This window comes from Helianthus annuus, chromosome 10, assembly GCF_002127325.2.
Source record: "Helianthus annuus cultivar XRQ/B chromosome 10, HanXRQr2.0-SUNRISE, whole genome shotgun sequence".
Classification (NCBI taxonomy): Eukaryota; Viridiplantae; Streptophyta; class Magnoliopsida; order Asterales; family Asteraceae; genus Helianthus; species Helianthus annuus.
The window spans coordinates 154,757,978-154,767,627 of record NC_035442.2 but is presented as its reverse complement, the minus strand read 5'-3'; the positions used below and the strand labels follow the sequence as shown (position 1 = coordinate 154,767,627).

General features: G+C 36.0%; 1 protein-coding gene across 1 annotated transcript; it reads left to right on the top strand.

Moving 5' to 3' along the window:
* Window positions 1-2,513: 2,513 nt before the first annotated feature.
* LOC110886094 (translation initiation factor IF3-2, chloroplastic) lies at window positions 2,514-7,538 on the top strand. Its single transcript, XM_022133852.2, has 9 exons — window positions 2,514-2,834; window positions 3,868-3,907; window positions 3,987-4,046; window positions 4,292-4,344; window positions 4,600-4,655; window positions 4,754-4,787; window positions 6,921-6,993; window positions 7,063-7,155; window positions 7,243-7,538. The coding sequence occupies exons 1-9, from the start codon at window positions 2,587-2,589 to the stop codon at window positions 7,384-7,386; spliced, it is 801 nt and encodes a 266-aa protein (XP_021989544.1). The 5' UTR covers window positions 2,514-2,586; the 3' UTR covers window positions 7,387-7,538.
* Window positions 7,539-9,650: the final 2,112 nt, after the last annotated feature.

Below are 9,650 nucleotides of genomic sequence, written 5' to 3'. Positions count from 1 at the left end.
AAAAGGTAATGATAATATTATTTAATTGAAAGGAGAGAGAAAAAGTATTTGTTTTTAGTGGAAATATATTGATATAGGAGTTGTTTTTTAGTGGAATGTATGTATAATTTGATGGATTGGATGTGAATGCTCTAATGCCCCATGGTGGGGGCATTATAAATTGCTACCACTACACATGGTCTAACGATAGCCTTTGTCTTAATGGCTATACCCAATGAAAATTCAAAGGGTGTTTCTTAGGGCATGTGTAGTCATAAAGCCCTCAAAGGGGCGTTATGCGACATGTGGCATGCCACGTCAGCAAGGGGCTTTATGGGGCATTATGCAATTTGAGGCCGTAGTCATAAAGCCCCTGTGTAATCATTACTCAATTAATTTAATTTTCAATTTTTAAATAATTTATAAGTTTTATAAAATAAAAAAACATTTCATTAAATAAAAAACACTACATTAAAATTAAAAAAAAAAGTTACACTAAAAAAAAAATTACACCTAAAAAATAAATTTATTCTTCGGTGTCATCTTCGTTCTCTCCTTCTTCCTCTTCGTTTTCTCCAGCATCTAAACCTACGTCTTCAAAGTTCCCGTCTTCGAATTCCTCAACCACTTCTTCCTCGGAATCTTCGTCGTGATCATTGTTTAATCGAATTGGGCGAATCGCCCAAGCATGCTCAACCAAATCCGCCTTCAACGTGTTATGTATTTCTCTAGATCGCAGTAGTTGAGCATTTGCGAGTCTCTCTTCCGTTGTCGCTTGGGCTACTTCGACCAAATCTTCGGAAATATAGTTTTGGCATATCGCTTTTCCATCATCCTCAATGATCATATTATGCAAAATGATGCAAGCATACATGGCCATTCGTATTTTATCCTTATGCCACATGCGACAAGGATTTCTGATAAAATGCCATCGTTGCTGTAGAACCCCAAAACACCTCTCGATGTCCTTTCTCGAAGACTCTTGTAATTTTTTAAAATACTTTCTTTTTTCATCGAAAGTTTCAGAAAATGTTTTAACAATAATCGAATACTCAGGGTAGATACCATCGGCCAAGTAGTAGCCATGCTCGTAATCGTTCCCGTTTGCATGGAAACCGGCCTTTGGTATAGTTCCAGAAATGTAGCCCTCTATTAATGGTGAAGCCTCTAACGTATTAATATCGTTAAAACACCCGGCTACACCAAAGAAGGCCGACCAAACCCAAAGGTCGTATGACGCAACACCTTGTAATACCAAAGTTGGCCCTTTTTGATCACCCCGTGTATGTTGACCTCGCCATGCGGTTGGACAATTATACCAACGCCATTGACGACAATCCAAGCTACCAATCATGCCGGGTATTCCATGCTTTTCTAGATGCACCTCATATATTTTTTGAAGGTCGTTCCAAGTGGGGTTTCTCAAATAACGTTTTCCATATAACTGACATATTCCTAAAATATAATTTAATATACAAAAGTTTTACTAATAAGTTACCAAAAAATAAATATATAAAAGACAATAAAAATTACCATAGCAAAAATGTTCCAAGGTATCTCGGGTTGTTTTCTCCGCCATCTTCAAATACTCGTCGTTGATGTCGTACGTGTTTCCGTATGATAATACGCGTAAGGCGGATGTGACCTTTTGAATTGAGGTGAAGCCTAGATATCCTCGTGCGTCCATTCTTTGCTTAAAGAAATCATACCTATTTTCCAAGTCATTATTAATGCGCAAAAATAACCTTTGGCTCATCCGAAAACGTCGTCTAAAAACATTCGGTCCGTGGACCGGTGCCGCATCAAAATAGTCTTTCATCAAACGCTCGTTCGCGGCTTCACGATCTCGCAAGATATAGGTGCGTCGCAAGATGGGTCCTGGAGGGGGAGTAGGCCGAATGTGCTCAAATGCTTGTACCACAAAAGTACATGCACTCGTAACCGCTTCTTCCTCGGCCGCGTCTTCGTCGGGCGAAAAATATCTTCGGTAAATTTCGGTGAAAGAGTCTTCCGACGGGGAACCCATTTTTTTTATAAGGTGACACTAGGTTTTTTAAAAATATATAGAGAATGAGAATGAGAATGTATTGAGTTGTAAAAAAAATAGAAGAATATGAGGGTATTTATAGTGTGAAAAGTATAAAAAATTGAATTTTTTTTTTTATATATATGACCGTTATCAAACGGTCAAAAATCAAAAATATTCCCCTTCTCGCGCCGCGATAAATTTCACGCCGTTCTTTTTTTTTGGTCATGGCGCCGGGGGGGGGGGCGGTGTGGGCGGCGCCATAGTGGCGCTATGGCCCATGGTCGCGCCCCACTACGTTTAACCTTAGAGCAAGTTTGTGTTTTGCATAGTCACAAAGATATAGGAATACACATCCAAAAATTCGAAAGTTTGCATAGGAGCCTAGGAGGTAATGGTCATAGAAAAGAAAAGTGAAAAAAAAAAACACAAAGGTCTTTAAGTGTAACTTTCATAAAAACCAGGACCATTATTGTAACTAAAACTTTGTCTCAAACTGGGATAAGATGACGAATCAATTGCCATTGCCATTGTCATCCAAAGCTCTGAAATAATAGTGGTGGTGTTGCAGAACTTCTTCAATGGCTGGAGTTACTACCACCAGCTGCACCATTCCCCCTTTCAAACAACCACTCCCTCTCTCTCACTCCCTCTCTAAACCCCACCCCCACCCCCGCCTCCACTTCCCCACTTCCGCCACCACCCGCGGCTGCCACATCACCTGCCGCTACGGCGGCGGCGGCGGTGGTAATTATTCACGGCAGGGAGACACTAGGCGCCCTAAGCAAAGCTCCGATGACGATCCAGCCCTAGATATTTCCAGTATCAGGTATCCCAACAGTGTTTTTTTACTTTATTTATTTATTTATTTATTTATTTAACTTGGTACAAAATTATAACATTTTATAGATGAGTTTACTAGTTTAGTGATTATTAGTTAATTGCAAAAATAAATAAGAAAAGCCCTAATTTTAATTGAGGGATTAGATGCTGTTTTCTTAGAAACTGTGGATTATAACTTTATAAACACGATTATCTAATTTAGCACCGGGGGTGTCAATCGTGTTAGGTTGGCGGGTTAATGGGTTTCGGCCTTCGGGGGCTGGTGGGTTGAATTCTTTAAAATTGGGTACTTAAAAATTAAAATTGGGTCGTTTTCGGGTCGACTTATATTTGTTTATTTGTAAATTTGAGTAATAGCTAATGGGTTACTAACAGTTTAAACAATCACTTACTCTAACTTAAACTATCCTTGAGCCAAACGGGTTTTACTGGTAATTTCACCGGCGTGCCTACGGGCGGGTGGGTTACCGGGTTTTCCCCGGAATTGGTGGTGGACTCGGGTTACTCTCGGAGTACTCCGTTTGGTCCAGTGGGTGCCCCGAGAGTGCGCTGGATTGATTCTGTTGGCCGTTCAAAAAAAAAAAAAAAAAACTCAACGAAACATTTTTGTAACTTGTGCACTTTAAATTGTTTTTGTTTCTTTATCTCTCGATCTCAATTAACAAATGTGGGTTTATATTTTTTTATCTCGATATTTGAACAAGCGAATGAAACGATCGGAGAATAGTAGCTACAACTAATCAATAGACGGGTAACACGTCAACCAAGATAATAAACAGGTCGTGTTCAGGCTAACCCATTTATTGAACGGGTCATGTTTGGATTGCCCTGTTTAATAAACGAGTCCTTTTATCCAACCCAAAACCTGTATTTTTCGTGTCGAGTTCGGTTGTGTCAGGAATTGCCACCCCTATAGTTTAGCATGTATCTTCGCAACTCTTATTTACTTGTTTCGTTTGCACACTTTCGATACAAGTATGAATGTTCTTTCTTTTGTAAATTTTGATGGCTAAAAATAGGTCAAGTACTGTGAGGCTTATTGATGAGGAACAAAACATGGTGAGTGTTTCCGCATCATCTAATTCTTGCAGCTGTGTTCTTTGTTTCTATGTTGAGTCCGATGGAATCGTTTTTTTAGGTTGGTGTAGTGTCAAAAAGTGCTGCTATTCAGATGGCTGAAGATGCTGAGCTTGACCTGGTATGTCGATAGTCAGTTTGTTAACTGTTAATGCGGTTGCGTATGAAATCATTATTAGCGCTGTTGCTTTAACATGTATTATGTAAATATATAGACTTGTATTACCTTTGAATTAGTCTTCTATCCGGAATGGAATTTATAACCTGCTGCAAGCTTTCATATTTATTCGTGTACTCTGAATTTTTTTTTTTCATAATTATAAGTTAACCATTCTCTTTTCCTCAATATAACTGTTTATTTTGTAGGTTATATTGTCTCCAGAGGCAGATCCTCCTGTTGTCAAGTTGATGGACTACAAGTAAGTTACATCTCCTTTATAATTATTTCATTTAATCAACTTAAGTGAGAAAATAGACAGGTATTGTTTTTTTTTTTTTTTTTTTTTTTTTATCTATTCCTACCACCAAATCATGTAATAATAGCTCATTAGCTCGTAAAATTGAGGCCCGTATATATGCGTTGTTAAGTTTATCATTTTAAAAGAAATGATGCCATTTTTTTATAAATTTAAATCTTTTATTGGTATTGACCATAAGTTTCTCAAATTTCACAGCAAATATAAATATGAGCAACAAAAGAAGAAAAGAGATCAGCAGAAGAAAAGTTCTGGTAAATGCCTCTTTTAAAAAAAAAATAAAAAATTTATTGCTTAACCTTTGTCATAAGAAGAAGAAGTATATTGACTAAGTTTTGAAATTTGATGCCAGCTTCTCGTGTGGATCTAAAGGAGCTTAAAATGGGGTAAGAAATTTTGTATATTTTGTATTATTTTGCTAATGCAATTGAATATGAGTGGTTTAGCTAATTTAGATATCGTACCCTCACCCTGGTAAAATAAGGCGACGAACAGAGCAACTAATTTAACTACCTTAGATCTAATATATTATTCCTGACATTTTGATCTCACAATCTGTGACAAAATATGGCACTATATTGTTGCCCTATTTTATGTATTAAAATGACTTTATATTCATAATGGATCATCGTACTTCCACACTATTTTCAGTCGGAAAATTGGTTTTTAATAAACCAACCTTTGTCCCGTTGGTAAATAATAATCTTACCTACGTAATTGGTATACAATAATCCTACCTATCAACATGCTGGTACTCAATGAACTTCCGTTAATTTTTTTTAACTGAAGTTAGTTTTTAAGTTTTATTTATTACACAAACAGTCCCTGTAGTTGTAATTTACTAGTTTAACAGTCCCTTGAGGTTTTTTTTGTTTTATAAAATAGTTAAAACTAGTAAATTACAACTACAAGGACTTTTAGTGTAATAAATAAAACTTAAAAATTAACTTCAGTTAAAAAAAATTAACGGAAGTTCATTGAGTACCAACATGTTGATAGGTAGGATTATTGTATACCAATTACGTAGGTAAGATTATTATTTACCAACGGGACAAAGGTTGGTTTATTAAAAACCAATTTTCCTTTTCAGTCACATTTTCTATAAAAAAGATATATTAATCACGTAATTATACTTTCTCAACATTTCAATTAAATTCCTTTTCTCTATTATCGTTGAATCAACTAATGTAAGATTATAAGCCGTATATTATGGTTAAGGTGATCAACATGCTCTTGGTTGAACTTTTATATCGCTCGTTCTTTTTTCTCAATATGAAATTAATATGTTAAGAAATTTGGCTACAACTGGACAAAAGTGACCTAACTAATTTTTCTGGAAGAGACGTTGAGCATATGTATCAATCAATCAATCATACCCAGTAAAATCCCACAACTAGCAAAGCTATTGGTAGGGTCTGGGGAGGGTGGGATGTAGGCACACCTTACCTCTACCCCTAAGGATAGAGAGGCTGCTTCCAGTGAGACCCTCGGCTCCAAAACACCCAGGAAAGAAATAAATAGAACACGAGGGGTGTGTGTGTGTGTATGAAGCTACCAATATAACATGAGTGGTGAAAGAGTGCATGGTAAACAGACAAATATAACAACACAAACAGCCTATACACATAGATACATATCTACGACCATACACTACACCTAAAAACACAATTGTACCCTCTCCTAGGAATCCTTAACCTTAATCCTACGTCTCCACGAGCTCCTATCATAGACCATGTTCTCAGAGAGGTGCAATCTTTGCAAATCCTGCCTAATCCGCTCATCCCAAGTAATTTTGGGTCTTCCTCTACTCCTCCTCCCCTCCACCTCGAGAATTTCAACCACTCTAACTGGCTCTATCGTCTGTAATTGATAAATCTTTTTGTTCAGGTGTGCAATTAAAAAAGATATAAAAACGCGCTGACCTATTATCTGCTTTGCGCTGTTGAAATTCTTAAAATTGCAAAGCAGAAATTCTCAAATCTTCAGTCTTGTTTAAGATTATGAACTACTAGCTTTGTAACATTTTAACTGGTAATTGAAACGGGCCATATTAAAGTGGGGCATTTGGACACCTGATTTTTGATTATCTATAAACTGGATATAGTTTTAGGAAAAACAGTATGTCATCAATGGATATGGCAATTTCGACCATTTAATTATAAATGTGGGTTGTGTTTTTTTTTTTCCTCAAATGGGTCAACCAAGATTTTTTTTAGCTAAAAGGAGATTGGTCAAATGCTTCAAAAGTTAACAAAAAATATTGATGCATACAACCTCCTAAATTGTTTTATTCAAAGATTTAGATTAGCACTGTAACAATTTGTTCTTCGTTCAATTCAATCATTTTATATAATAAAAATGTGAAAATCGACAGAAAATGGTGTTGGCGAGACAGGCTTCCGCAAATTGTTACGGCTTATACTAAAAATTTACCCATTACTTTGCCCCTCATCTTGCTAGTGCAACTGGGATTTTTTTTTTCTCATTTATTATTTACAACAACACATATTTAACGGCAGTTACAACATCGATGTGCATGATTATACCGTCCGTTTGAAAGCTGCTCAGAAGTTTCTAAAAGACGGTGACAAGGTACTTACAAATTTCTACAACATTGTATATAATCATGTTTTCTATATGAACTTTTTGGTCACCCTTCAGGTTAAACTAATAGTAAGCTTAAAGGGACGTGAAAACGAGTTCAAAAATAATGCCATTGAGCTTATTCGACGTTTCCGAGATGACGTAGGGGAGGTATGCAATATGATTTGTACTAAAGAAACACTTTCTTTTAAGTTTTCATGTGTTTGACCAGGTCAACATTGTTTTTGTTTTTTGCAGTTAGCCGTTGAGGAGAGCAAAAACTTCAGGGACAGGAACATGACATTGGTATTGGTTCCAAACAAAGCTGTTATACAAAAGGATGCACCAAAGAAGAAAGAAAAGACAACAGGAACAGAGACCCAAGTATCCGCAAGCGTATGAGCTACCTTTAATCTTATTTATTCCTCAAAATTTTAACAGATTTTCAAAGTCATGTATAGTTCTGATGCCCTAAATCTGTCTTTGTAGCAATAGTATAATTCTTGTTTATTTCAGCGTTTTCACTTGGTAATCATAACACGCCCATTGGGTCAGACAGGTAATTAATATAGTTTAAAAGCTATATCTGAAAGCAGAATACTTTTGTGATCGAAACCAAAGCCTGCTGCTTCGATAAATATGAAAGGAGGACTTGGCACCCTTACCCTGCGCCTGATCGACAAGTTCCATAGACTAATATTTTCATTATCACGCAGACACAGAATTCCATTACAAGAACCAACAACCGAAAATTGATTCGGTGACATCATAGGCATAAGTGAACAAGGGAACTCAACCTTCGGTATGCTGAGGTACCTGTATCCTGGAATATGCAACGGCAACTGGTCTCCAGGGTGTAATGCATAGATGTCTTTGAACTCTCGTTCTCCGCAAAAAACCACGTCTGATGAGGAGTTTTGGAGGGTTTTTAGAGCATCGAAGGCGGTGATTGCGGATGAATTCTGGGGTAGCAAGGCGAGAATGCCAGTATTTGGAGAGTGATCTGAAACGGATGATGGATTTGGGTGGTAGTCTTTCAAAACGTTAATGCGAGACATTATATATGTGCTGGCACTAATTCACAAACTAGACGATATTAAACGATCAAGCGAAAGAAGAATGAATGGGGCGTAGGTTGTTGATTGAGTCGTTATATATATATATAGAAGACTCACGTAAACGATCACAAATAATTAAAGAATGATCCTCTCCTAATCTCCTTATTAAAACAAGGCAAATTGGAAAATAATAATCTTATCTTTCTGAAATTGGCCGATAATAATCCCAAGTCAGTTATTAGCCAATAATAATTCGACTTCGTCCAATTTTTTTATAAAATAGTCTGCCGTTAAAATAAGCTTAACGGAGTTAAGTGTTTTTCCGAATTACAAACCGATGTTTTAGGGCTTTTGATCGGAACGAGAATACGAGTAAGTTGATGTAAAACTTACCTCGAAATTGTGTTCGAAATGGCTTGAATTTTGTTATTTGGAAGTTAAACACCCGAATTGAATCACCGTTTTCGTGGGTTGGGGGCAGTATTTTGAGGTAAGTTTTACATCAATCTACTCGTATCCTCGTTCTGATCAAAAGCCCTAAAACATCGGTTTGTAAATCGGAAAAAAACTTAACTCCATTAAGCTATTTTAACGGCGGACTATTTTACAAAAAAATTGGACGAGGTCGGATTATTATTGGCTAATAACTGACTTGGGATTATTATCGGCCAATTTCAGAAAGATGGGATTATTATTTTCCAATTTGCCTTAAAACAAATGATATAAAAGATAAACATAAAGTACTCATAAGATAACATAATAATTTTAAATAGAATAGATAATCGTCTCCTAATTTAAATAAAAAAAAGCAATTCGAGTAAATTACATGAATGATCCCTTCAGTTTGATCAAACTTATAGACTTCGCTCTTGTCGTTTAAAAAGTTATGGATTTAATCACCAAATACGTTTTTCTCTTGTATCTAACGTTCAAATAATTAATAGAGTTAGTAACTTACGTGAGATATTTGAATCCTATCATATCTCAAAAATGTCGCTTTATAAATCTTAAATCTTCATTATTAACTATTTAATATTACTTTTTTATCTGTCATGTATGATAACCTATTATGTGTGTGTGTGTGTATATATACAGAGAGAGGCCGGTTAACGTACAATACCTCTTATCCTACATTATATACGCTATGCCTACAGCCGTACGATCTTCAATCGATCAAACACGGGCGAAACTAACTTATAAGATTAAATTAATCATATTAATATATTCAAATCATACTGAAAAGGTTAAAATCGTCATTGCGAGATCATAATCTCTGTAACTGACCGAAGATAGTTCAAAATCAAACCCTAAATCAAATTCAACAACCTAAGATTCTTCTTCCCCAACCTCCCTTCGTTCTTTTTGGTGCGATTTCATCATACGGTAATAAGAACTACTGATTTGGGAGTTCTAGGGGACAAACGGAACAAGACTAACATCGATCGACCAACAATCGAAGAAGATGATCCAGGTTATTGATTATTGTAATATACGAATTCTGGGTTTTGAAAACAGGGTTTTTACAACATGTGAAATACATTTGAAATAGTAGATTATGTCTTGGTTATGATTTTTATAATATGCGAAATAGATGAAAACATGGTTTTA

Excerpts from the sequence above, each read along its gene's own strand:
- LOC110886094 (XM_022133852.2), top strand. The coding sequence starts at position 2,587 with ATGGCTGGAGTTACTACCACCAGCTGCACCATTCCCCCTTTCAAACAA. Across the intron at positions 4,656-4,753 it reads TCAGCAGAAGAAAAGTTCTG|CTTCTCGTGTGGATCTAAAG; the intron begins GTAAATGCCTCT and ends ATTTGATGCCAG. Across the intron at positions 4,788-6,920 it reads CTAAAGGAGCTTAAAATGGG|TTACAACATCGATGTGCATG; the intron begins GTAAGAAATTTT and ends ATTTAACGGCAG.